The sequence below is a fragment of the Protopterus annectens genome, chromosome 1.part0 (genome assembly GCF_019279795.1).
Source record: "Protopterus annectens isolate FY-2018-M chromosome 1.part0, PAN1.0, whole genome shotgun sequence".
In the NCBI taxonomy this organism is placed as follows: domain Eukaryota; kingdom Metazoa; phylum Chordata; order Ceratodontiformes; family Protopteridae; genus Protopterus; species Protopterus annectens.
The window spans coordinates 1,487,167,487-1,487,194,766 of NC_056725.1; the positions used below are offsets into that span (position 1 = coordinate 1,487,167,487).

At 43.5% G+C, this 27,280-nt stretch overlaps 2 protein-coding genes across 3 annotated transcripts in view; both read left to right on the forward strand.

Annotated features, from left to right (window-relative positions):
* The window catches only part of TTPA (alpha tocopherol transfer protein), a 1,432,408-nt gene that overhangs the window by 977,449 nt on the left and 427,679 nt on the right, over positions 1-27,280 (forward strand). The gene's annotated exons all lie outside the window — the stretch shown is intronic.
* Positions 1-27,280, forward strand: part of YTHDF3 (YTH N6-methyladenosine RNA binding protein 3) — a 259,745-nt gene that overhangs the window by 133,418 nt on the left and 99,047 nt on the right. For both annotated transcript variants that reach the window (XM_044067709.1, XM_044067715.1), the window contains exon 3: positions 19,072-19,151. In XM_044067709.1, the coding sequence (XP_043923644.1) occupies positions 19,072-19,151 (80 nt within the window). The remainder of the gene's footprint in view (positions 1-19,071; positions 19,152-27,280) is intronic.

Here is a 27,280-nt window from a genome sequence, read left to right on the forward strand (position 1 = left end):
TGGGGTTCATGGCCTCCTGCATTCTTCTAATTCCATATGCAAGACTGCATATGAGGAAACTGCAGTGGTACTTAAAATGTTTATTGAGTCAACATTGTCACAACCTGGAAACAATGATTACTATCATACCTTGCCTGCAACTAGAGTTCCTATGGTGGGCAGAGGCCTGCCACCAAAACAAGGGACTGCCATTCACTCCACCCCTGCCACCCAAATCCTAATTACAGACGCATCAAGACTATGCTTGGGGGGCTCATCTGGCAGGGGAAGTGCATTCAGGGCAAATGGAGCTCAAATCAAATGCACCTTCATATCGATCAAAAAGAAATGCTAGCTGTACAGAAAGCACTGACAGCCTTCAAGGACTACCTTCATCCAGGACAATTAATGATAAAGACAGACAACACCACAGTTATGTGGTACATATCGAAACTTGCAGAGTGGCTAATCGCCTAAATTCACCCTTAGCATCCCTCAGCAAACCTGTGATGGATGTCATTTTGGAGGCAAGAAGGCCTAGTACTAGAAAATTTTATGCTGACAAATGGAAAAGATTATGTGCCTGGAATCGATCACAAGGGATAAGCACAGCAGTGCCCAACATTCCTCAGATTTTACAATACTTAACTGAGATGTTTCACAAGGCCCTGTCCTCTTCTTCCATAAAATCCATGCCTCAGCCATTTCAGCTCATTACAACACAGAACCTCCCCTCTTTTCTTATCCTCTGCTAAAGCAGTATCTCAGAGGGGCCAAAAACTTAAGACCACCCAGGAGAGCTCCAACCCCTGCCTGGGACCTCAGTTTTGTATTGGAAAAACTCACTCTCTCTCCTTTTGAGCCAGCTGCTACTGCAGACTTAAAATTTCTCTCCTGGAAAACAGCTTTCCTTTTAGCAGTCACTTCAGCTAGAAGGATTTCTAAATTACAGGCTCGTATGGATTTCTAAATTACAGGATCATATGGCAGTGGAGCCTTTCATCATTTTTCATGCGGACATGGTATCTCTCAGGATCAATCCATCCTTCATGCCTAAGGTGGTGTCCAGTGTGGCGCTTTGCCAACTTTCTTTCCCAATCCACAGAACAAGGGGGAGCGGATTCTGCATTCATTGGATGTACACAGACAACTTAGATTTTACTTAAACAGGACAAAATCTCAAAATCTGAACAACTACTGGTGGCATTTGCTGCTGGGGAAGAGGGAAAGGCTATTTCAAAGCAGACTATTTACACATGGATAAGCCATTGTATTCATTTCTGCTATATGCACCATGGTAAAACTATTCCCCAGGGGATCAGATCTCATTCCACCAGAGCTGCATCTACGTCTACAGCCTTTCTCAGAGGTGTTATTACCAGGACATTCTAGAAAATGCTACCTGGAGCTCAGTTCATACGTTCACCAAACATTACCATTTTCCTTTCTTCTCTAAATCCAGAGCTGGCTTTGCCACTACTGTCCTGCAGGGCCTTACAGCTGGTCCTAATGCTGTATAATTCCCTCCACCCAACCATAGCTTTGGGAATCTACCCAAATGTGATGACTGCAACAGTGAAATATGAAGAATATAGTACAGTCGTGTACACTTACCATAAATGTAGATGTTCGAGTGTATTTACTGTTGCAGTCCTGGTTACCCTCCCTCCAGCCCCCTATTTTTCTATGGCTATACCTCTACTTTCTTTCACTATGCTTAAAAGCCCTTTTGGTGCATTTGCTTTTGGGCGTGGAGGTACATTTTTTGTGTTTTTAATTTTATTTGCTCCCCATTTTGGGGGGCATCTGACATCTGGGGCAAGAAAAACTGATGTAATGGCGTCAGCTGCATGTTTTATACCCCTGATAACCTGACATCATGGAAGAAGGGACAGTAACTGACGCAGGAACCAAGACTTTGTTAATCAGGCCGACTGAGGGCAACCTGCCAGCAGATTACCCAAATGTAATGACTGCAACAGTGAATACACTCATATGGTAAGTGTACACAACTGTACTTAACTGCTACTGGACTGTGTGGTTACAAACTGACAGTAAGAAATGAATTAGTTCATAGTAGGTATTACTGCATTTTTTACTTTGATTGAAAATGGGCTGTCAGAGCTCAATAGTTCACTGGTACTCCTAGAAACAGTGCCAGTCAGTGAATGTTTGTGTATCTGCCTGATTTCCGGCTTGTGATGGATATGTGTAAAGTGGTTGCTTGAGTTACTACAAGTAACTAAAGTGACAACATCTCTGAGTGGGAGATCACAAGCACTGTGGATTGTGTAGTACTCCTAGAGAGAAATAATACAATTGTAAGAAGCTATGCAGAAAATTCTATTTGGTCAACTTGAGATTGTTTAAAAATGACTGTTTGGAACAGTGATAATTGCAGTGCTGAAAGGGAGAAATGTTTGAGTATCAAAACCGTAATATCTAAAACATCTGTGAATATGTACATACTAAAGCAGTAGTAATGAAAAGTAAAAGGTGACTACATTGCCTGCCTGAAAGGTAACAAGGCTTTGGACCATACCTGTCAACCTGTGCAAGTCTGGGTAAAGCCTAAAGTAATGGGGGGGAGGGCAAAAGCCCCAAAACAGGGACAGATTCTAAATATTACTCGTATAAGCTTTAGAGTTGCAAGAATAACAAAACTTGTATTAGGCATTTTCCAAAGATAATTAGGCCAGAAACTCAAATGCAAGTCATCATTTAGTGACTTCAGTCCTAATGATCTGACAGAAAACCATTAATTTTACAAGGGACAGACCTAAAAGTATGATACAAAAATGTGGACAGTTGAGAGGTACTCTGATGGCTACATTGCTGTGTAAAGCTCTAGCCTCCAATGAGGTCATTCTTTGGTTGATGCATAAGCTGTCAGACGTATCTGAGTAGCCAGTATTCATTTTACTCTATGTATGTTACAGGACTCTGTGTCAGGGACACGTACCTCTCAGCTGTCCCCGATTTTTTTTTTTTACTCCAAATTTAGGTCTCTCTCTCTCTTAGTCAAAGTAAACTGTAATTTAGAACTACACACGTGTAGCCTAAATAAAATTTTGTGCATCAGCTCAGTTCTTGAGATTACAAAGGAAAGTGAAACAATACGTACAAGTAAAGGAATAAACACAACTAACAAATGCAGTACTACTCACAATATATGCAAGAGACATTTACCAACATTCGTGTATGAAAAGATTACCCTCCCCTGAGTTAAATTAACTACCCTATTTGAAGTAAAACAAAACAGCTTTTGAAATGCCTAAATTATTTGTCTAATATTGCACTTGAGTTTAATACTGACTATGGATATAATAAGTAAATATTGCACTTATATGGAAGTATATATTGCACAAATAAATAAAAATTGACTTATGTGCCCAGATCCCTGGGACTAGTGCCCGAGTTCAGAAGTGTAATCACTGTAGGGTGGAAACAGTTACTGAATCTTGTAGTCCTGCAGCAGATGCTGCAATATCTCCTGCCAGGTGCTTACAGTCCATGCACAGGATGCATGTTGTCCTGTGTTATTTTGGTGGCCTTTCATATGCTTCTTGAAGAATAAAGATGCATCGATGGAAGACTGGAACCTGTTATCTTCTTGCAACCCTCACCACTCTTGGTAGCGCCTTCCTTTCTGTAACTGTGCTGCTTGTAATACTGTTTTTTATAATACATCTTTTAATACTAGTGACTGTTGGAGCAAAGGTAGTGAATTACACTTAAATAATGATTGTAATTAAAGCTATAGACTTGTTTTAATTTGTTAAATGTAAAGTAATCCACATTCCCTTGATGTCCTTCAAGGATGCATCTGCAGTCATAACGTATGGGTTGTCCTGCCTCAGGCAGCCCTTCGGTCGGCCGGATTCCAAAGTCTGGGTCTGGCCTCGGCTGATGTCGCACTTTCCCCGACGTCAGAGCGTCTGGGGTATAAAAGCATCAGCAGACACCATTTTCCTCAGTCTTTCTTGCCACGTGGTGCCCGAAGCAGAAGCAGTTCGCAAGTGCTGGTCGGCCAGCTCCTGTGATTCAGCTACCGAAGACTTCGAAAAAGCTAAGTACCCCGTTGGGGACTCTTTCTTGCCTCAGCCGATGTCAGATAAAGTAAATAATTGTTTAACTTGTGGGAAACAAATACCTCATAAGGATTTCCACTCTTACTGCCTCCCTTGCTTAGGCCCAGACCACGACGTCTCGGCCTGCTCTGCCTGTGCTTCCTTCAACCGACGAACTCTTAGACGTCGGTCGGAGTTTGCAGAGGAATTTTTTGGGGCTAACTTTGCATATAAGATGCCGTCGGATACTCCGACTTCGCATGTGGTTAAAAAACGGAAGGACAAGGACCGACCCTCGCGGCCCGTGGTTTCGGCTGAAACCACGGTCAGGCCTACCGCGAGTGTCTCTGTTTCGGCTGAAACAGAGTCCTCTGTGCTTCCTTTCTCCGAATCCACTCAACCGACTACCTCGGTCCCGGAGGCTCCGGCCGAGTTGGTTATTGAATTACCTATGGAAACCGGTGCCCAGGGCATGTCCGACACCATTCCTTTAGACAAGTCTACCCCTGCACGTGGTGCAGCCAGACCCCCTGCATCCATGTCCATTAAGGCCTTCTCTAGGGCTAAAGCTGCCAAACTTGCTAAAGTTTTGCCTCCCAGGACTACCTCTCTGAGGCCTTCTACTGGCACTCAGATTCTCAGCCTAGCAGAGGATCTTATCTCTTTAATTAGAGGTTCTCAACCTCACCCGGACAGGGGCTCTCTTCCACCACCAGACAAAAGGCACAGGGTTGAGCCCTCTGACCCCCACTCTTCTGATGAGTCTGCAGATGAATCTGTGTTGTCAGAGCACCAGCAGGAGGCTTATTCGGCCTATGAGGATTCTGATGCTGACGAATCTATTCCTTCGGCCTCCCCCCCTGAAGAGTTTTCTTTTGGTGAGACACTGCACTCTGAGAGAGCATTTTCAATGGCAGGGCCAGGAGTTTTCTGATTCCAGAAAGAGATTAAGGACCTTTTTGCATTTACCACAGCATAGGCCTTTAGCTATTCCTCCTGTTTTGAATGTTATTGATGATGTGTACTCTGATGCTAGTACAGCCCCTGATTCTCTCGCTCCTGCCAAACCTGATAGGTACTACAGGGTCCCGGATTCTCATCTACACCTGTACAAGGCCCACACTGCAGACCCAGAAACTATTTCCCAGGGCCCAAAAGGGGTTGCAGCTGCCACTGCTAAAAATCCTCTACCTTCTGAAAGGGAGTCTAGAGCTTTAGAGAGATGGGGAAAGAAAGTCTATACTTCTGCAACTCTTTCATAGGTTCATAGGTTCATACTAGGCTATCTGCCCGAGGGCATTTATAAGCCTAGCCCATTGTTTTGTGGCTTACGCCACCCCTTTAGTATGGGGAACTATACCCATTATGAGGGCATTAAATTGTCAATTCCATATGATTCAGTACCAAGAATATTTGTTAGATGAATTGTATAAGAAGCTTTCCTCCTCAGAACCCCTTGACCGTAAATCACTTCAGGATGTGGTACATAACTCACAGCAGGTTAGCAACCAATGTGATAGTGTTCAATCTTGCCGTTTGTTCTTACACATGGGTTCGGAGCCGATCCTCGGCTCCGTATCGGCCGCTTGCAAGCTCTGCATCGAGAAGAAGCTCGAGACAATCTAATACCCACAATCCCCCTCTGCCTTTACCTCAGATCTAGTTTGCTGCTGCTGCGTTTGCATCGCTGGGAGCTAGCTCGAGCATCTTGAGATAAGATATAACTTTATTTTTGTTATATTTTAGAAAAAGTTTGTTCTAAAAGTACCCTTTGGTATACTTAGTGTATGTGTGTGTGTAGGTAGAATTTCTCGGTACCGTTAAGTTTATTTAACTGGTTAGAGTTTTTTGGGGCCTACCACCCCTTTCTTAAATTTGACAACCGGACTGACATATACATCGGATTTGACTTTTTTCTATTGGATTTGTCTCTTATACTGGACTTGATTTTTCTCTTTCCTGTAAAATGTCTGAGAAAATTAAATCAGGCTTTAAACGTTGTCAGTGTGGCCAAAAAATGTCAGTTACTGACAACCATAGTTCCTGTGTCTACTGCCTTGGCCCTCTCCACTTACAAGAGGACTGTTCAATTTGCCCCTCTTTTAGTGGGAGGGTCATGACAGATAGGCGCAGGAAACTCATGGACAGAGGGTTATTAAAACCTTCCTTTCAGGAGGCTCTGGATGCTTCAGACCAGGCATCCAAATCCTCGAAGGAATCCAAGACGTCGGAGCCCAAGTCATCGGCTCCGAGCTCTTCGAGTAAAGTTAGATCACCGGTTCCACAGACTTCGGGGCCGAGTGTTCAACTGGTGTCGGTTCCTGAGCCTCGAGTCTTGGAACCGGTGATGGAGCTCCCTCCCTCGACTTTATTGAGGTCGACTCCGTCTTCGGTTCCTTCGACCCGTTCTTCTTCTAAGCTCTCTGATGTCGATGTGGATCGTGTGGTGCAGAAGTTATTGGAGCATTCGGCCCTATCCAAACTTATTTCAGTTTCCACCCAGTTGGTGTCGAAACTTGAAGGCCTCCCATTGTCTCCATCCATTCCTCCTCCGAGACCTGTCCAGTCTTTGGAGCCGGAAGAGGTTGATCTTCTGATTGTGGAGCCCTCGGGTCCAGAACCGCCCTTTCTCGGTCTGCTCCTCTCACCTCGACTCCGGACCGGTACCGGAGTCTCGGAGCCGACGATCTGTCCTTGGTTCCGGGGCCGAGTCGAACCGACGCTTCGGTTCCGACTCTTCCCTCGGGCCTCGGCGGATCGATTCGGCTCCGCCTCGGGTCGATGCCTTCGTGCCTGTTTCGGGATTCTTCCCATTTCTTCGAACCGGGAGATTCTTCGACTCGGGACCCGGGGGCTTTCGATCTAATGAGGAAGGTGTTGTCTACCCAGACAACCACATCAGTAGAAGCAACTTCTCCTCACCATAAAGGGCCGTTATCCTCCTCTGCACCCACGGCCACATCCAAGCGTCGAGCACCGGTGTCTCAGCCACCCCTGGAGGGTGCCCCCTCTTCCTCGGAGGCTTCTTCGGATGCTCCCCACGAAGAAGTCCCTAGGAAAAGATTGTGTAAGAGGAGACACTTAGATTCTCCACAAGAATCCTTGACATCCGATACTGACTTAGATGAGTCGGAAGGGTCCCCTAAGTCACCTTCAGAAGATGTCTCTTTTTCTGACATATTGGAGATCCTGAAACAGAGAGGTGACTGGCAGTCCCTCCCCCCTTCTGAGGATGAGTCAGTCTTGCTGAAGGCATTCGGTGCTCGCCCTTCTTCCTCCTGGGTCACTCCGCCCTTCGATGAATTAATGGAACTTATTGCTCGAAGGGCGTGGGAGGCTCCTGACACAGTGGAACCAGTCCCAAGGAAACCCAATAAATATATCACTGCACCCCAGAACAAGACTTACTTAACAAAAGGAGTTCCAGTGGACGCTATGGTGGTGGCAGCGGCCTCGAAAAAGGAGATGTCGGAATTTTCCTCATCTGTCCATCCCCCTAATAAAGATTCTAGGACTATGGACAGGTATGGGAAGCGCATTTTTAGTTCAGCGGCTTTTTCCATGCGATCCCTGAACTATTTGACCCACTTTACACGACTGCAGAGGGATCTAGTCAAAGAGTTGGGAGATACCCTCCAGGGTACTACGGATGCTGCTGTCTCAGAGAAAGTGACAGCGCAACTTAATACCCTTACATCCATTGTGAACTCGTCCATGAGGCTGATCTCTTACGCAGCCGAAGGTTCGAGTAGGGCAGCAGCTTCAGCGATTGCTCTTCGCAGACAATCCTGGATGCGCTTATGTTCATTTTATGGAAGCCTTCAAGTCTTCCTTTACTAACGCCCCATTTGACGGTGCCACTCTCTTTGGCCCCAAAGTAAAGGAGACCCTTACCCGTGTGAGCAGGAGGAAAGACTCTGTCTGCTGTCGGAGTCCGTTTTCCACCCCAACCAGACCGTACCCCAAAGGGCAACGGGGTGGAAACATGTGGTTTCGAAGACCCCAAGGCTCTTTCCCAGGCACACAGGGTAATGCCCTTCTAGAGGCAGAGGAGGGGCAGAGGTGGAAGACGCCGCCCTGGCGGCAGAGGGGTCCGCAGAATCAAGGTGACAGGGATACACTCCTGGTAAACCTTTCCAGCACTCCTGAGAGGAGGCCCGACTGTCCTGCTCTGGAGGCAGTCGGGTCGCTAGCTTTATACCCTCAGGCCTGGCAAAACATAACTACAGACAAGTGGGTAAAAAGCGTGGTTACCAGAGGTTACAATATACCTTTTCTATCCCATCCCATTCCAAAGAAAAGACTTCCAGATGTACCGCCCCATCTGCGAGAGCCAGCAGCTATAGAAATTTCAAAGCTGCTAGAAAAGGGTCATCCAACCAGTCCCAGCGGACCAGAAAGGATTCGGGACTTACTCAAGGTTCTTTTTGGTTCCAAAGAAAACAGGGGACTGGAGGCCCATTCTGGACCTAAGCGACCTCAATACCTTCGTCAAGAAAGAAAAGTTCCGAATGGTCACGCTTCAATCGATCCTTCCATTCTTACAGAAGGACGACTGGATGTGCTCAATAGATCTGAAGGATGCATACTACCACATCAAAATGGCCAGGGCATCCAGAGATCATTTGCGCTTCCGGCTGGATGCCAGTCACTTTCAATTTCGAGCCCTGCCCTTTGGTCTGACCTCAGCCCCCAGGGTCTTCACCAAATGCATGGCAGTGGTAGCGTCTCACTTGAGACGCCAAGGATTCCAGGTGTTTCCGTATCTGGACGACTGGCTCCTTTCTGCCACCACCCAGCGTCAACTAGTACAGGCCAGAGACTATACTCTTCAACTGTGTATTCACCTAGGAATTTCCGTAAACTTCGGAAAATCCTTACTACAGCCATCACAGAGTATCTTATTCATAGGAGCGGAATTAAATACACATCAGTTAATTCTAAGACTTCCTCCAGAAAGGATACTTTCACTTCAGACTCACATACGTCTTCTTCTCTTGTCCAGGAAATCCCCAGCAAAACTGGTACTGAAGGTTTTGGGACTCATGTCAGCTTCTCTTATTGCAATACCTTTGGGAAGACTGCACATGAGAGTCCTACAATGGCTACTGTTTGCACAATGGTCGTTCCAACAACTACCTCTAACACACGAAATTCTTATAACGAACACATGCAAAACACACCTAAACTGGTGGCTTCAAAAGTGCAACCTTTCCAAGGGGAGACCATTTGTGCTACCCACGCCTACAGTTACGGTGACCACGGACGCTTCCCTGATAGGGTGGGGGGGCATCTTTCAGGGACAAACAGTCCAAGGCGAATGGACCAATTTAGAGTGCAATCTGCACATCAATGTTCTAGAGTTGCAACACTTTGCTCCCCTTCTTCCTCTGGGAACTATTGCAGTTCAGACGGACAACATGTCGGTAGTCTGGTACATAAACAAGCAAGGGGGAACCAAGTCCTATCAGCTTTGCAGAGAGGCCATGAGAATTTGGCAATGGGCGGAGTCCACGGGTCGCTTTCTAATAGCAACGCACATCCCGGGGTCATCCAACGTCATAGCCGACAGGCTGAGCAGAGCAATTCTGTTACCGCACGAGTGGTCCCTAAAACAGTCAGTTGCGAAAAAGATTTTTCGCACGTGGGGCCAGCCTTCCTGCGATCTGTTTGCGTCTCCAATGAACGCCAAATGCAGGAGCTACTTTGCCCTATTACCCTCCAGGGAAGTCCCCAGGGACGCACTGATTCACGATTGGCCCCCGGGACTCCTGCACGCATTTCCTCCCTTCCCCCTGATATCAAAGTTTCTCCAGAAAGCCAAAAACCTACACAGGACAATAATCCTCATTGCCCCATTCTGGCCTCGTCAAATTTGGTTCCCCTTCCTGATGACACACTGCATTCGGGGACCCTGGATCCTGGACCCAGAGCCAGATCTATTGACTCACTCGTCAGGGGCTCCTCACCCCGCGCTCTTGTCCCTCCATCTAGCAGCTTGGCTGCTCCAATTCCCAACTTAGCCAGGTCTGATTTTCTTTCGCCTGCAGTTCAGAATATATTAGTGGCTTCTCATAAAGCTTCCACTACTAAAACATATACTAGTAAATGGAAGCGATTTGTATTCTGGGTGAATACACAGCAAGTGGATCCTGTTATAGCTCCTTTGAATAAAATCTTAGAGTTTTTAACAGACTTGTTCCATCAGGGTGCTTCTCCTGCCACATTAAGAGTTCAATTGGCTGCCATTTCTAATTTCCATGTGGAAGAATGTGGGGCTCCTGTTATGGCCCACAGACTTTGTAAAGCCTTTTTAAAAGGGGTTTTTCATATTAGACCACCAATTAGATCTCCTACGTCACCTTGGAGTCTAAACTTATTGTTATCTAAGTTAATGTTGCCCCCCTTTGAACCAGCCTCCTCCTGCCCATTGAAATTTTTGTCATGGAAGACTCTCTTTTTAGTAGCCATTACATCCGCTAGGCGAGTATCTGAACTTCAAGCTCTCTCCATTAAGCACCCTTATTTGATCTTTCACTCTGACAGAGTATCTCTTCGCACTAATTCATCCTTCCTTCCTAAAGTTTGTTCTATTAATAATATTAATCAGTCCATTGAATTACCCACTTTCTTCAAGAATCACTCCAATAAAATGGAGTATATGTTGCACAAATTAGATGTTCACAGACAGCTAAGGTTTTACTTGGATAGAACAAAAGATCACAGAAAAACTGATCAACTTTTTGTAGCCTTTGCTGATAACAGGAAAGGAGTAGCGGTTACCAAAAGAACTCTTTCTAAGTGGTTAACGGATTGTATCATCTATGTCTATGATTCTTCAAATCAAACTCTTTTGCACAAACCCAAAGGACATTCCACAAGGTCAGTGTCTACATCCCTGGCTCATGCAGCCCGCCTACCACTAGACGCTATTTGTGTGGCTGCTACTTGGTCTAAGCCACATACATTCATTTCTCATTATAAGGTAGACAAGGTTTCTAGGGACAGGGCAACCTTTGGTTCCACTGTGCTCAAGAACGTCCTTCCGTGAGTTCCTCAGGAACAAGGAGCTAGGGACGCTACCCATGTGTAAGAACAAACGGCGAGATTGAACACTATCACATATAGAAGTTATGTCCTTACCATAACGTTCCATGTGGAGTGTTCATCTCGCCTTTGTTCTTACATTCCCTCCCTCCCACCCTTAGGAAGAACGTTCAGTTTGGTGCCTGGCCTGGAGCATTCTGCTTCTGCATTGCAGTTGTTCTGTATATAGTTGACATGTTATGTGTATATGTGTATATATATATATATATATATATATATATATATAGACTCTTAGTTCTGTGCATATGTGATGTAAGCATGAGTGTGCTCTCTCTGACTACTGGTTTGCTTGCAAACTAGATCTGAGGTAAAGGCAGAGGGGGATTGTGGGTATTAGATTGTCTCGAGCTTCTTCTCGATGCAGAGCTTGCAAGCGGCCGATACGGAGCCGAGGATCGGCTCCGAACCCATGTGTAAGAACAAAGGCGAGATGAACACTCCACATGGAACGTTATGGTAAGGACATAACTTCTATTTTTTTGCAGTGTGGTTATGATTCACTGGAAGCTTCATGTAGGTCAGCTATGACAGGGGCAGTTATACGAAGGCATGCCTGGTTGAAGGAACAATCTCTACCGGACCATGTTAAAGCTAAGCTCCTGGATGCTCCAATGGAAAAACAGAAACTATTTGGTTCCACGGCTCAGGAGGTCTTAAAGAAGTTTGAAGAAAAGGCAAAATCTGTGCAAACAGTCAAGGACTTTCTGCAGGTACAACCACCGAGATTCAGCAGAAATTGGCCTTCTAAGAATTGGTCCTTTCCGGACTCAGACAGATCCCAGAGAGGCAGGAACAGGCGTGCCAGAGGTAGAGGGCAAGCTAGAGGCTCCTACAGAGGCCGTCAGTGGCAGCCTCCCAACCAGAGAGGTAGTGCAGCAACAACAACAATTGCTACACCAGGACAGACTCAATGACTTTATTTTGACTCCGCCGACCAGGGCTCAATTAGAAGCACCATTGGGCGGAAAGCTTTCTTTATTTTCCAACAATTGGCATTACATTACAAGGGACTCATGGACACTGCAAATAATAGACAAAGGATACAGGTTCCATTTCCACACATTGCCAAAAAGAAAAGGAATGCCAGACCTGCCACCAAATCAGCGGGCAGAGGCTTTGCAGCAAATCACCAAACTAATACAAATGAAAGCCATAGAAAAGGTACCTCTTTCAGAACAAGGCCAAGGATTGTATTCCAGATTATTCCTTGTTCCAAGAAAAGAAAATCAATGGAGGCCTATTCTCGACCTGTCCGCACTGAATACTTACCTCATTGTGCCAAAATTCAAGATGCTGACCCTACAGCAGCTTCTTCCCATGCTGGGCAAGGAGTCTTGGCTAGTGACTCTAGATCTCAAGGAGGCATACCTGCATGTCCCTATTCGACAAAGCTGCAGAAGACACCTCAGATTTCTTGCAGGATCAGAGCATTATCAATTCTCAGCATTGCCCTTTGGCTTATCTACTGCGCCCAGAGTATTCACGAAATGCCTGGCATCAGTAATTGCACATTGCAGACTTCAGGGGATTCAAATCTACCCATATCTGGACGACTGCCTGATACAAGCGGACAACAAGAAAAATTTGTTAAAGGACTTGGACTATGCCATCCAACTATTACAGGCCTTGGGATACACAGTCAACATCCAAAAATCAAGACTTGTTCCATCCCAAAGAATAACCTTTTTGGGTGCAGATCTAGACACAACCACCCAAATGACCTTTCTCACAGAAGAAAAACAAAAACAACTTCCAGAGTACTTCAAGAATCTGACAAGACAAACTCAGCTGACTGCAAGGAAAATCCTGCAGGCCCTGGGTTACATGGCATCCTGCATAATTCTAATCCCACAAGCCAGGCTGCATATGAGGAAATTGCAATGGTACCTAAGGAGTGTATGGACTCAGCACAGTCACAGCTTAGAAACTTTGATTCCACTCATCCGTTGCCTTCAAAAGGAATTCCTGTGGTGGGCTTAAGCCTGCCAATCCAACAGCGGGTTGCCTTTCAACAAACCAAAAGCAAACCAAATCATCACCACGGATGCTTCAGACCGAGGTTGGGGAGCACACATGAAGGACAAATGTATCCAAGGGCTATGGTCTCAAGGACAGCTACACATGCACATAAACCAAAAGGAGATGCTGGCAGTGATACAAGCAATCGAGGCTTTCAAACCTTTCCTTCAACAGGGCCACCTGCTAATAAGGACAGACAGCACCACAGTTATGTGGTACATAAACAAGCAAGGAGGCACGCATTCCTACCCTCTATGCAGACTGGCTATGAATCTATGGGAACTTTGCTTGAAACTCATTATACAACTACAATCCCAGTTTGTGCCAGGGAAAGACAATACTCTGGCAGACAGCTTAAGCAGAACTACCATGGATGCACACGAATGGATGCTGCACCCAGACATCTTCTTACTCCTAACACAAACATGGGGAAGGCCGGAGATCGATCTGTTCGCCTCACCCCACAATCATCAACTGAAAATTCTTTGCTCAAGGACATACCACCCACAAGCATGGAAGGTGGACTCTTTCTTTCAGCTGGAAAGCTCGAAAAGTCTATGCTTTCCCACCACTCACATTAATGTCCAAGGTTTTACTGAAGATCAGGGCAGAACAGCCAAGAGTGATTCTGATAGCTCCAGACTGGCCAAGGCAGCACTGGTACCCACTGTTGAAAAGCTTGTCACAGACGAAACCGTGGCCTCTCCCTCTATGGCCGCTTTTTCTGACGCAGAACAATTTCAAGATCCTGCATCCCAACCTAAAAACCTTGCAGCTAACTGCCTGGAGAATACCATGACTCCTACTCAGGACAACTTATCCAAGAGGGTAAAGGACATTATTATGGAAGCTCGCCATCCTTCCACAAGGAATGCATACTCAGCAAAATGGAAAAGATTTCTCATTTGGAACACAACAAAAGGCCTAGATGTGACAGTGATGAGCATGGCACATATACTGGAATACTTAGCAGAATTGTTCCACAATGGCCTGTCTTATTCTTCCATTAAGATACATGCCTCAGCAATTTCAGCAGAATACAATGTAAATCCACCTGTCTTCTCGCATCCTCTAAGACAATTTCTCAGAGGAATCAAAAACATCAATCCTCCAAGGAGACCACCTTTACCTACTTGGGACCTTAACTTTGTAGTGGAAAAACTAACACTTCCTCCCTTTGAACCAGCAGCATCCGCAGATCCACAGTTTCTGTCTTGGAAGACTGCATTCCTTCTGACTATAACTTCAGCAAGAAGAGTATCTGAGTTACAAGCTTTAATGGCAGTGCAGCCATTCCTTATTTTTCATCAAGACAGAGTTTCATTAAGAACCAATCCTATTTTTATGCCAAAGGTGGTATCTAGGGTATCCTTGAACCAAGCAATTCACTTGCCTACATTCTTCCCAAACCCGCAAAATAAAGGGGAGAAACTTCTACACACTCTGGATATACACAGACAATTACGCTACTATTTGGACAGAACTAAAAGTTACAGAAAGACTGACCAACTGTTTGTAGCATATGCTGCTGGGGCACAAGGAAAAGCAATTTCCAAACAGACAATTTCAAAATGGATAGGAAATTGCATTCGCTTTTGCTACTCCTTTCATGGTAAGACTGTTCCTGTGAATATTAGGCCTCATTCCACGAGAGCCACAGCCACCACTACAGCCTTCCTAAGAGGGGTGGCTACCAAGGACATTCTAGAAGCTGCTACATGGAGCTCCGTGCATACATTTGCCAAGCATTACAATTTACCTTTATACTCCAGATCCAGAGCAGGTTTTGCTACTGCAGTCCTGCAAGGTATCTTAACTACACCATCTTTTTCTTAGTACCTCCACCCCCAGATTGGCTATTGTATTCTACCCATATGTTATGACTGCAGATGCATCCTTGAAGGACATAGTACAGTTTTGTACCTACCATAAATGTAGATGTCCGATAGGTATGTATCTGCAGTCAGGTTTACCCTCCCTCCTTCCCCTCTGTGGTATTCCTAGGGTGCTTACCCCTCCTAGGGTGCTTACCCCTCCATTAGCTAGCTGGGGGAATCTGTTATGGTGTATTTGTTTGTATATTTATATATATGTATATATTTTTGCATTATGTTTGAAATCTTTGGCATTTTTTATCCAAATTTAGCCTTCATATAGGGCACCTGGCATCTGGGGCAAGAAAAACTGAGGAAAATGGCGTCGGCTGATGCTTTTATACCCCAGACGCTCTGACGTCGGGGAAAGTGCGACATCAGCCGAGGCCAGACCCAGACTTTGGAATCCGGCCGACCGAAGGGCTGCCTGAGGCAGGACAACCCATATGTTATGACTGCAGATGCATACCTATCGGACATCTACATTTATGGTAGGTACAAAACTGTACTTTCTGGCAATGGCTCACGTAAATAGTGCTAATATGTTTAAAAGTATCCCTGACTGTCCCTGTTTTTCTGGATTTGTCCCTGATTCTGTTTGGTTTTGTCCCTGACTGGTTGAGGGCTATGCTTATACATCTTTATATTAAGAATTGATAAATGCATTTTGAAACCATTATTTACTGTAAAAGTACTATTCAGCTGACAGGATAAGTAGAGGCATGAGGGAACACTTGTTTTTACTAGCACACCAGGCAGACATCTGATATGTATTGTCATGCAAAGGTGACAACTGAAACTTGCAGGTCAGGAAATGTGACACTTGCTGTCTGAGGGAGGGAATATAGGAGGAGTAACTTGAAAATGAACTGAAGCGCACAAAAGTTGAATGCCTGTAAAAAAATTTCAGTCTGTTATCCCAGTAGTAAGCTGATATTTCTGAAAACTTTTTTCACTAACTGTTACACATCAGCAGGAAGCACATTTGAAAGAGGCACTCCACAACAGCAAACGTTAGTTACATTTACTGAAGCTTCTCAAAATTAGCATTACTGCGGTGGTGGTGCTGCAGTAGCGTTGTCACCTCACAGTAAGACGCTGTCCGGTTCGATTCTCAGCTAGAGCGTCTTCTGCGTGGGTATGTGTGTGAATGGGCGTACCTTCGTTGAAGGTTGTGTATCAGGGCTGGTAACTCGACACGTAAAAATCAACTACCAATCATTAGCGGACCGGAGTTCCGCTGTGGCGACCCCTACCCGGGAAAAGCCGTAAGACACAAACAAACTCTGTTCTTCCATTCAAAGTTAATGGAATTATGATGTGACAGCCCAGCCATGGGCATTGTCCACTTTAGAAAAAAACAAACTGTCAGGATGTCTGCCCACAGGAGGGCATTCAGTGTTAAAACACAGTAAAATCAGTGGTGAGTATATTTTACCTGGTGCATAAAGATTTGCAATGTGCAGAACTTCAAGAAACATGAAAAAAAAGTTTTTTTCCCTTAGTGGTCCTTAACATACATCAATTGTGCATTCTTCTTGTATGCTCTTTTAGTCTTTGTTTGTATACGGCCAGCAAACTAGTGATCCATAAATCCTGTCTCTTAAAGTATCTGTATTCTGTTGCTGTCACCCTGTGGACTTGCATATTTCACCTATACTTGTGAATGCAAAAAATAGCACTGTTATTAATTAATTAGCTTATTTGTTTTCAAGTTCAGTTCTGAGCAGCTTTGTATTTAAGGATGGTGTGTATTGTGGATAGCTCATGATTAGTAATAAGTCAATATTCTGACTGAGACTGGGTAAAAATGTTCCTCCCTTTCACATCCATGTAGGTATCTCCCAGCATTTCACACATGAGCTTTGAAGTTTCCTTGTAGAATTGCAGAGTTTGTATGTGGTAGCTTGTCAAACATTGCCCCACAATCTCCTTGGAGGTATTTTGGTAAAGTAATTTCTAGGTGCATATACATAGATGGAATTTTCCTTTCTATGCAGACAGACACACACACAGTTTAGGTACTAAGATGACCCTGCTGTGTAGTGGGTAAAACTCTCAAGTGTTATATTTGCATGTTTGGTGCATATATACAGTGTGTTTCATTCTGCAAACTCAGTATTGCATTGAAGTGACTGTTTTCTGTAGTAAAAGTCCAACTGTGCAACATCTAGCTTGGAGGGCTTATCAATATCCCTACACCTGCACAGGACCTCTTCTGGAGTAAGTGAGCCCATACCCTATATGAGAAATCTGATTCCAGCACAAATGCATGTCTTAGAGGTAAGACCAGCTATATCTGTTTAGTTTTCTAGCTTCTTGCACAAGCTGCGGCTCTTTCTCAGCAAGGGGGTGACGTACTGCATCTAGAGTCAAATTGCATTACTAGATTATGATCTATTTTAGTCCCTGCTCCTGTGTACCTGATAACTGGCATTGAGCTTGACCATACACCCCTTCTTTTGCACACGAGTCCACATAGTAGCTCCACACTATTTTTAGGCTGCACCTCACAGTACTGTAGAGGTCGCACAGCCATGTCACTTGCTGATGAACTTTCCTTGAGTCACATTCCCGGGTTGGTCCCTGTAGTCATCTTCTAGATGAAGTTTTTCAGCCTTTTTTCTTAGTTTGTTTTGTAAACCGTGACCATGTCAGGAGCACAGTGCTCCCAAACTATGCAAGGACCACAGGTGCACACAACCCTCCTCTACCTTTTCATATATGTTGTGTTGAAGGTAGGGTAATGTTGAGGGTAACTGTATGATAGCTAGTTATACAGCTGAACAGACTTGAAAGGACATTTTTGTTTAGCTGTCTCGTAATCTAGACATTAAGCTGATGGTTCGAGAGCCCCTTAGTTGTGGAACATGCCATAGAATCATGAGTAAGAGTAGTATTTATATTTAGGAATTGATATTCCTCATTTTGAGTTGTATCCATCATGCATACTGTAATTGTACAATTGCCAAGTATTCTTTTTTCTATTGTAATGAAGCTCATGTATTTCCTTACCTCAGCCTTTCACACACTTGAACTGGATTAATTCCAGGACATTTCCCCAAAATTTGGGGCATCCTGTCACAGAGATTTAGCTACTTTTGTTTTTTGTTATTGTCGAGTAATTTGGCAATAGCAAGTGGTACTGGAGTTATGTTTAGGAGTAGCCATTCCTTATGAAACTCTGTCTCTCTTGACTTTTATCACTAATGTATGTTCTAATTTTACAAATGCCACATGAATTTTTTTATCATTTGTTCTTACAGAATTTTGCATTTTCACTCACATTGTGCATCCCAGAAAAGTTCCCTTAGAACTGGGACATCCTGTTCTAGAAATGTGGCTAATCTGTTTTTGTTGTTCCTAGGTATGTGATATTAGCAGTTGGCTGTACTCGTTTTCTGTTAGATTGGGCACCATCTCCTGTCACAGATGGTTGCCTTCCTCTTCCTGTAGAGCTCTTACGAAGCATATAGATATGCAGTAATGTCAACACATTGCACTTGTGTGCCTGTAAGTTGCCTATTGAGTTTCATTTCATCCACATTGGATTCCTTGTTGTTTATTCTTGGACTGTGCTAGGGGTTCTGGCCTGGATTCCAGTACTGCTATTTGTTTTTTTTTTTCCTTTTTTCCCCCCAAGGAAAGATGGCGCTCCTTCAGATTCTCATACTAGTTTTCTGTTCTTGGGGATCCTTCATGTGCTGTGTCACCATTGTTGGTGGATAACTTGCTTCCACACTGCCCTGCTGAAAGGTTGAATATCCTTTAATTGATGTAATATGGCAATATAAAGGAATATGGGGCTTGAAATGGGTAAACAGTGGAAATTTGTAAAAGACTTGTTTTCTACTGAATTTGAGTTTGGGTTATTTCACTTAAGACTTGCTGAATAGGTAAGATGTCAAGGACTTGCCTGTAATTTCCACCATGATTCTGTCTGTGTTGGTCAATTTTGAATGCAGTCTTAATGTGTCATGTTTATTTTATCTTTGGCTGACATCATTTTTGTTCACTTTTAGTACCAAACGGTTCAATGCATCAAAAGGATGCAGTAAATGACGACGAGTTTGAGCCATACATAAGCAGCCAGACAAATCAGGTAAGGTGCAAGCTTCAAAGTGCTGCTGTTAATTTTCTATCTTAAGTGCAGAATACAGATGTTGGAGTGATTATTTGTCAGTTGAGAGTCAGTAGTACTTGGGAACTTTAGATTTTAGCTCATCTACTTCTGTATGTCGCAGTAAAGGGCTGGAATTTTTAAAATACTGGTTTGAACTGTCTGGCATTTGTACTTTTGAATTTAATGATTTTTTGGTATTTAGTTGAAATAGTTTTAGCTAAAATGTATTCTACAAAAAAGAATGCGTCCTTCAGCTTTGACGTACTAGCATGCTAATTAGGGTGACCTTTTTTTGGTGTATTTTGAGGTACAATACATAGAGAATCAACAAATATTTTTTTAAACAAATATCTGACATGGATACCTCTCTGATTTTTGGTTGGTTTGGATAGGCAACTTAACTAAAATGAGGGGAATTGAAGGAGTAATTGAATGTCCATGATTGTGGCACAACTTAGATGCTGAATTATTTAACATTGATTTATTTTTTTGTTGTGGTTGTTACCAAACTCATGGGTGTGTCATTGGTTACATCATAATACAGGAATGCTGTTTTATAAAAATATGTTCTTGTTTACTAACCTTTGTCATCCTAAGCGTGGTGAGCAGTATTCCAAAATCGCACATCATAAGGGTGAACAGGCTGTGTAGGTGTTCAAATATACTTCTAATCTTGTACATAGCTCTCATCACAGAGGGTTATCCAGAAAGTTAGATATTATAGCAAAAATAGAGGTGGAGTATATGAACTGGTCTGATTCATTAGAATACAGTTTCAAGGGTACTTCTCCTTAACCTGATAGTATCTGATTTGATGTCTTTTCTGTGTAATTCAGCCTGTGTATTATTGGATCTTAACTCAATATTTGGGGTCTGGAATGTAGAATTTATTTTTAGAATAAATAAGAATCTGGCAGAATTATTTTCTGAAAGTGAAGTCTAAGATTTATGGACAAACGGAGGGACTTCACATAGAGGATGTGGAGGGTTGATGTCTGACGGTAAATTCTTAATACAATTTTTTTTTATCCTAAAAACTTGGGTACAGACTTTAGAATTTTTTTTATTACATGGCGTACTAAGTGTATGATGAACCTGGCTGATTGTCAGTGTAGACTCTCTTATATTGAACAAACTGTACAAATCTGTAATAATAGGATGAATTTCTGTCTCCGTGACATTAGCTGTAGGAGGTTAAGAAGTGGTTTGTAAAAGCATACACGTGTTTTGCTATGTAAATTGTTAATCGCTATGTAATCTTCCCGGGCCTCCGCTGAAAATGGACCTACATCCAGTCGGACACCCCCGGTCAACAAATATAAATAAATAAACATTCTTGTGCTAGGTTCACATTTTTGGTATTGTTGCAGTTCACCTTCACCCCTAGTATAAGTACAACTTGTGTTAAATCTGTTCTGGATAAAAAGGAAATAATTACAGATTAGAAAAACAGGAGCAATGTATAGCCTCGGATTAAATGAATATTTATAAAAAAAAATTATTAATTTGTGTTGGATTGAGGGATGTAGTTTTCCCATTGTAGACAAATAGAAAAACTAATAATGTTGAATTTGGTAGCTGTTTTGTTCACTTAACCAAAGTATTAGGCAATGACTTACTTAATTGCTATGTAAACAATTGTAATTAACTTGTTCTGACATTGTCAGTCCATTCCTGTCAGATTGCCTTCATTTGATTATATACTACTGTATGTTTGCTTGCCATATCAGATTGTTTTCCACTGAAAAAGTTGCCATTTCTGCAGTGAAACAGGTTCCGTTATTTAGTAAAACGGACATCTGAATTGTATCATCATTGATCAAAGAAGTGTTAATTTACTTTTTGTTGTATTGAGTGCTGTTGACTTGACTGAGTTCCATGCAGTGGACACTGTCTATACTTGCGTTTTTTCAAGAGTTGTATATAAAACCACATTAATACATATGTTTGTATAATATGTATACACATCCAAGAGAACAAAGTTCACAATTTAAAAATATTTAAATATATAAAAACTTTTTTTTTATTGTAAGGAGTTCATATAAATGGGTTTTCATAAATGTCTACATAAGAATTCAAAATGTTTATTAGACTGTATATATATCTTAAGAGACAAAAAGAATGTGTGGTGCAGATCTGTGCATACATGAGGATAATGTTAACACAGACTCAACATATGTGCATCATTTATAGTTTGTAACAAATTCCTACAAGATTTAGCTTTAGACCTAATAAAACTTATTTTAACAGGTTACTTAAATAGTGTCAGATCTCAAAACTGTGATAAACCTTAAAGAAGGAAAGCATGCCGTTGTTATAGATGCCACTCAGAATTTGCAAACACCACAAAGTAGGGGCCTAGTTTGGAAGGATAATCTAGAGCAAAAGATTCGGCCAGATAACTCTGAAATAAGGTTGAACATCATAAGTGATACTGGAATACTAAAACATGAATGTGTAGTATAAAGTTAGTGTTCAACAGGGCTGAAGTTTTAGGAAGCAATTGAAAAATAACAGCATTTTGAGACTGATCTAAATATCAAGACATACTGATTTAATTACAGCCTAACTAATGCACTTTGAAAGCAATGTTAAGAAAGACATTTCATGTAAGAGTCCACATGTAGCAGTTGAATAGATATAGTAATTGTTGATACATTAACAGGTTAAGGTGGCAAAAAAAAGCAAACTATACAAAATAAAAAATGAAGTCAAATGAAGTCTGTCGGTTATCTCTCTTGAAACAGTGGTCTTACTGTTAAATTCATCAATAGCAAAAAGATAGTTAAAATTCACTTGGAAAGGGTCACTTCTCTACCCTATGCCCGAAGTGTTCTCTCCATCCAGCTGCTTCGCTCTACAGTAAGTGAACCAAGCACATAGTAAGTCTGACTACTGCTGCTGGAAAAGTTATCATATCCCACTACCTAAAGAACGTGCACAGCTGAATTTTACCTGCAGTTGCAAAAGTTCACCAAGAACAATACAGTGAGTAAAATCTATGTAGGGCAATTTCCAAGACTCACACTTGTAACGTAATTTAAGTAATGCATTAGTGTGTTCTGCTCTGTAGTGTTGAATCTTCTGGAAGGATATCCCCACCCCCATTTACTCACAGGCCTTTTACTGCTGAAGGTGAATCTAAATTAATACTTTAGCATATTTTACTCTTGGTGTAATAGAGCCCTACAAAGATTCAGAAAAGCCCATAAAATTAAATGCTGTGACTCAAGTCAAGTATTTAGAGTTAAGAGACCTTGTCTTTGTATCCATGAACATTCTACCTCACTGATTTATCATTTTGGTAGGTAAATCATCTGGCGGGGGGGGGGGGGGGGTAGCTGCTTTCTAGTGAGTGGTCCTCCCTGCATCTCAGCTTGTTCCTCCACCACTTTTGCCTTTTGTGGCTCCAAATTCAGTCACTTCTCTACCCTATGTCCCAAGTGTTCTTTCCCTACAACTGCCTCATGCTACAATAAGGTACATTGGATTCTTGTATTTGTAACGGTTATGGTTTATTTCATTTTGGTTCAACCTTGTACTAAAAAATACAAATAAGATTTTACTATATTAAATTCTGGTCTTCTGATGTTAATGCGTAGTATATATATCATGTTTCTATGGCTTTTGTTACTCTAGCAGCTAAGTGTTGCTTTCTGCTGTTAATGTGTAGCAGTTATATTAGCAAGTTTCTACGGGCTGTTTGCTGTTTGTGCTGCAGTTACGTCAAATATGTCTGTAGTGTGTTGCCATCTGGCTAAGTGTAAGTGTCATCTGTACTGCACATATTTTTATGATGTCCTTCAAGGATGCATCTGCAGTCATAACATACGGGATGTCCTTCAAGGATGCATCTGCAGTCCTTACAAATGGGTTGTCCTGTCGTCAGGCAGCCCTTCGGTCGGCTGGATTCCAAAGTCTGGGTCTGGCCTCGGCTGATGTCGCACTTCACCCGACGTCATAGCTGCAGTTATTCGGGTATAAAGGTATCAGCCGACGCCATCTTCCTCAGTCTTTCTTGCCGAGTGGCGCCCGAAGCAGAAGCTGTTCGCAAGTGCTGGTCGGTCAGAACCAGAGATTACTACTACCGAAGACTTCTAAAAAGCTAAGTACCCCGTTGGGGACTCTTTCTTGCCTCAGCCGATGTCAGAAAAAGTGAATAACTGTTTAACTTGTGGGAAACAAATACCTCATAAAGATTTCCACTCTTACTGCTTACCTTGTTTAGGCCCAGACCACGACGTAGCAGCTTGTCTAGCCTGTGCTTCTTTCAACCGACGGACGCTTAGACGTCGGTCGGAATTTGCTGAGGAGTTTTTCGGCTCCGCTTTTGCTTACATTATGCCGTCGGATCCTCCGACTACGCAAATTTCTAAAAAGCGGTAGGAAAAGGACCGACACTCGCGGTCCGCGGTTTCGGCCGAAACCGCGGTTAAGCCAACCGCGAGTGTCTCGGTTTCGGCTGAAACCGAGTCCACGGTTCTTCCTTCGGCCGAAAGCTTACCTCCTACCGAGGCCTCATCCAGCATGGTTGAATCTGCTACTGAAATCCCACCCGCTCTTGCAGGTTCTCAGGATTTATCTGATACTATCCCTTTGGATATTTCTACCCCTGCTCGTGGAGCTGCTAGGCCTCCTGCATCCATGTCAATTAAGGCCTTTGCCAGGGCTAAAGCAGCAAAATCTACCAAAACTGTGCCTGCTAAGACCCCCTCTCACAGGCCTAGCTCTAGTTCACAAATGCTTAGTCTAGCAGAGGATCTCATTTCTTTGATCCGGGGATCCCAACCACACCCAGACAGGGCCTCTCACCCACCTCCAGAGAATAGTCCTAGAGTAGAACCCCCTGAGCCAGTTTCTTCAGATGACTCCTCTGATGGATCAGATAATTCAAACCCTCCAGAGGGCCCTTATTCTCCTTATGAAGACTCTGATGCTGAAGAGTCCATTCCTTCTGCCTCTCCGCCTGAGGAATTTTCTTTTGGGGAAACCTTGCATGCTATGAGGGAACAATTTCAATGGCAGGGCCAGGATTTTTCAGACTCTAGGAAAAGGCTTAGAACCTTTTTGCATTTGCCACAGCATAGGCCTTTAGCCATTCCTCCAGTACTTACTGTTGTGGATGATGCATTTAATGATGCTTGTACTGCTCCTGATTCTCTTCCTCTGGCCCCTGCTAAGCCCGATAGGTACTACAGGGTTCCGTACACACATTATCATTTGTATAAGGCTCCTTTTGCAGATCCCGAAACTATCTCCCAGGGACCCAAGGCTGTAGCAGCTACTTCTGCCAAAAACCCCCTCCCCTCCGAAAGGGAATCAAGGGCCTTTGAGAGATGGGGTAAAAAAGTTTACACTTCTGCTACTCTTTCAGCTAGGGCCTTGAACTGTCAATTCCACATGATTCAGTATCAGGAATTATGTTAGACCAGTTAACTAAAAAACTGTCCTCAGATGAACCATTAGACAAAAAAATCTGTTCAGGAAATGGTACATAACATTCAGCAGGTCAGTAATCATTCCTTAAAATGCGGCTATGATGCACTGGAGGCTTCCTTTAGATCAGCCATGACTGGTACAGTGATCAGAAGACATGCATGGTTAAAAGAGCAGTCCTTACCAGACCATGTTAAATCAAAGCTCCTAGATGCTCCCATGGATAAGCTCAATTTGTTTGGCTCCCCTGCACAGCAGGTGTTGAAGAAGGTGGAAGAGAAAGCAAAATCTGTCCAGACAGTCAAGGATTTCTTGCAGGTCCAGCCTCCAAGGTTTAGCAGGAACTGACCTTCCAAGAATTGGTCCTTTCCAGACACCTCCAGAGCTCAGAGAGGCAGGAATAGGCGCTCAAGAGGCAGGGGTCAATCCAGAGGTACCTACAGGGGACGTCAGTGGCAGGCTAACAACCAGCGAGGTACAGCCACAGATCCAGCCACCACCACTTCCACAGGACAATCACAGTGACTTGGCTCTGGCACCGCCTACCAGGGAACAACTAGAAGCACCCTTAGGCGGGAAGCTAGCCTTATTTTCAGTAAACTGGCATTACATCACAGGAGACAAATGGATTTTACAGACAATAGACCAAGGTTACAGGTTTCACTTCCATACTCTACCAAGGAAGAGAGGAATGCCAAACCTACCTCCAAACCAGAAGACAGAAGCTCTAAAACAGATAACTCACTTAGTAAGGATGAGAGCTGTAGAAAAGGTACCATCTATGGAACAAGGGCAAGGATTTTACTCCAGACTATTCCTGGTACCAGGAAAAGAAAACCAATGGAGACCTATTCTCGACCTGTCCGCTTTAAACACATACCTCCTCGTTCCAAAATTCAAAATGCTGACCCTACAGCAACTTCTTCCCATGCTGGGCAAGGAGTCTTGGCTGGTAACTCTAGATCTCAAGGAGGCATACCTGCACGTCCCCATATGACCAAATTGCAGAAGATACCTCAGATTTCTTGCAGGATCAGAGCATTATCAATTCTCAGCATTGCCCTTTGGCTTATCTACTGCGCCCAGAGTATTCACGAAATGCCTGGCATCAGTAATTGCTCATTGCAGACTTCAGGGAATTCAAATCTACCCTTACCTGGACGACTGCCTGTTACAAGCGGACAACAAAGACAAATTAACAAAAGACTTGAAAAGGGTCATTCATCTACTGCAAGCCCTGGGATACACAGTCAATATAAAAAAGTCAAGGCTGATACCATCCCAAAGGATAACCTTCTTGGGTGCAGAGCTGGACACATCAAAACAAATGGCATTCCTAACAGTAGAAAAACAGGAGAAACTCCCTCTCTACTTCATGGCATTAACAAAGCAGAACCAGCTAACAGCAAGAAAAGTACTGCAAGCCCTGGGTTACATGGCATCCTGCATAATATTGATTCCACATGCCAGACTACATATGAGGAAGTTACAGTGGCACCGAAGGAATTTATGGTCTCAGCACAAGCACAGCCTAGAAACCCAAATTCCAATAATTCCATGCCTGAAGCAAGAATTCCAATGGTGGGCTCAGGCCTGTCAATCAAACAAAGGACTGCCCTTCCACAGCACACAACCAAGCCAGACCATCACAACGGACGCCTCAGACCTCGGTTGGGGGGGGGGCGCACATGCTGGACAAGTGCATACAAGGCTTATGGACTCAAGACCAGCTGCACCTACACATAAATCAAAAGGAAATGCTGGCAGTAAAACTGGCAATTCAGGCATTCAGACCATTTCTTCGACAGGGCCAACTGTTGATAAGGACGGACAACACCACAGTTATGTGGTACATCAACAAACAGGGAGGCACACATTCTTACCCTCTATGCCGGATGACAATGGACCTCTGGAATGTGGCCCTGAGCTTCAACATTCAGTTACAAGCAATTTTTGTGCCAGGAAAAGAAAATATACTAGCAGACATCCTAAGCAGAACTACCACGGATGCCCACAAATGGATGCTGCATCCGGACATCTTCAAAACCATTACAGGGAAATGGGGACTATCAGAAATAGACTTATTTGCATCCCCACACAATCACCAACTGAAAAAATTCTGCACGAGGGCGTACCACCCACTTGCTTGGAAAGTGGACTCCCTATCTTTCAGTTGGAAAAACCTGACAGCATATGCATTCCCACCTCTTCCTTTGATGCACAAGGTGCTATTGAAGATCAAAGAAGACCGTCCAAGGATCATCCTGATAGCTCCAGACTGGCCAAGGCAACATTGGTACCCATTACTGAGGAGTATGTCTCTGGAACAAATACGGCCTCTGCCCCTAGTTCCCTTACTGTTAACACAGAACAACTTCAAAACCCTGCATCCAAACCTGAAAACACTGCAGCTGGCTGCCTGGAACATTGCATAAGACCAAATAACCCAGATTTATCTCAAAGGGTTAAAGACATTATCTTGGAGGCTCGCAGACCCTCAACAAGAAAAAATTATTCAGCAATATGGAAAAGATACCTCATTTGGAGTACTGCAAAAGGAGAAAATGTGTCACTGGTAAACATAGCTAACATCCTGGAATACTTGGCAGAGCTCTTCCACAATGGCCTGTCCTATTCTTCCATTAAGATTCATGCATCAGCTATTTCAGCAG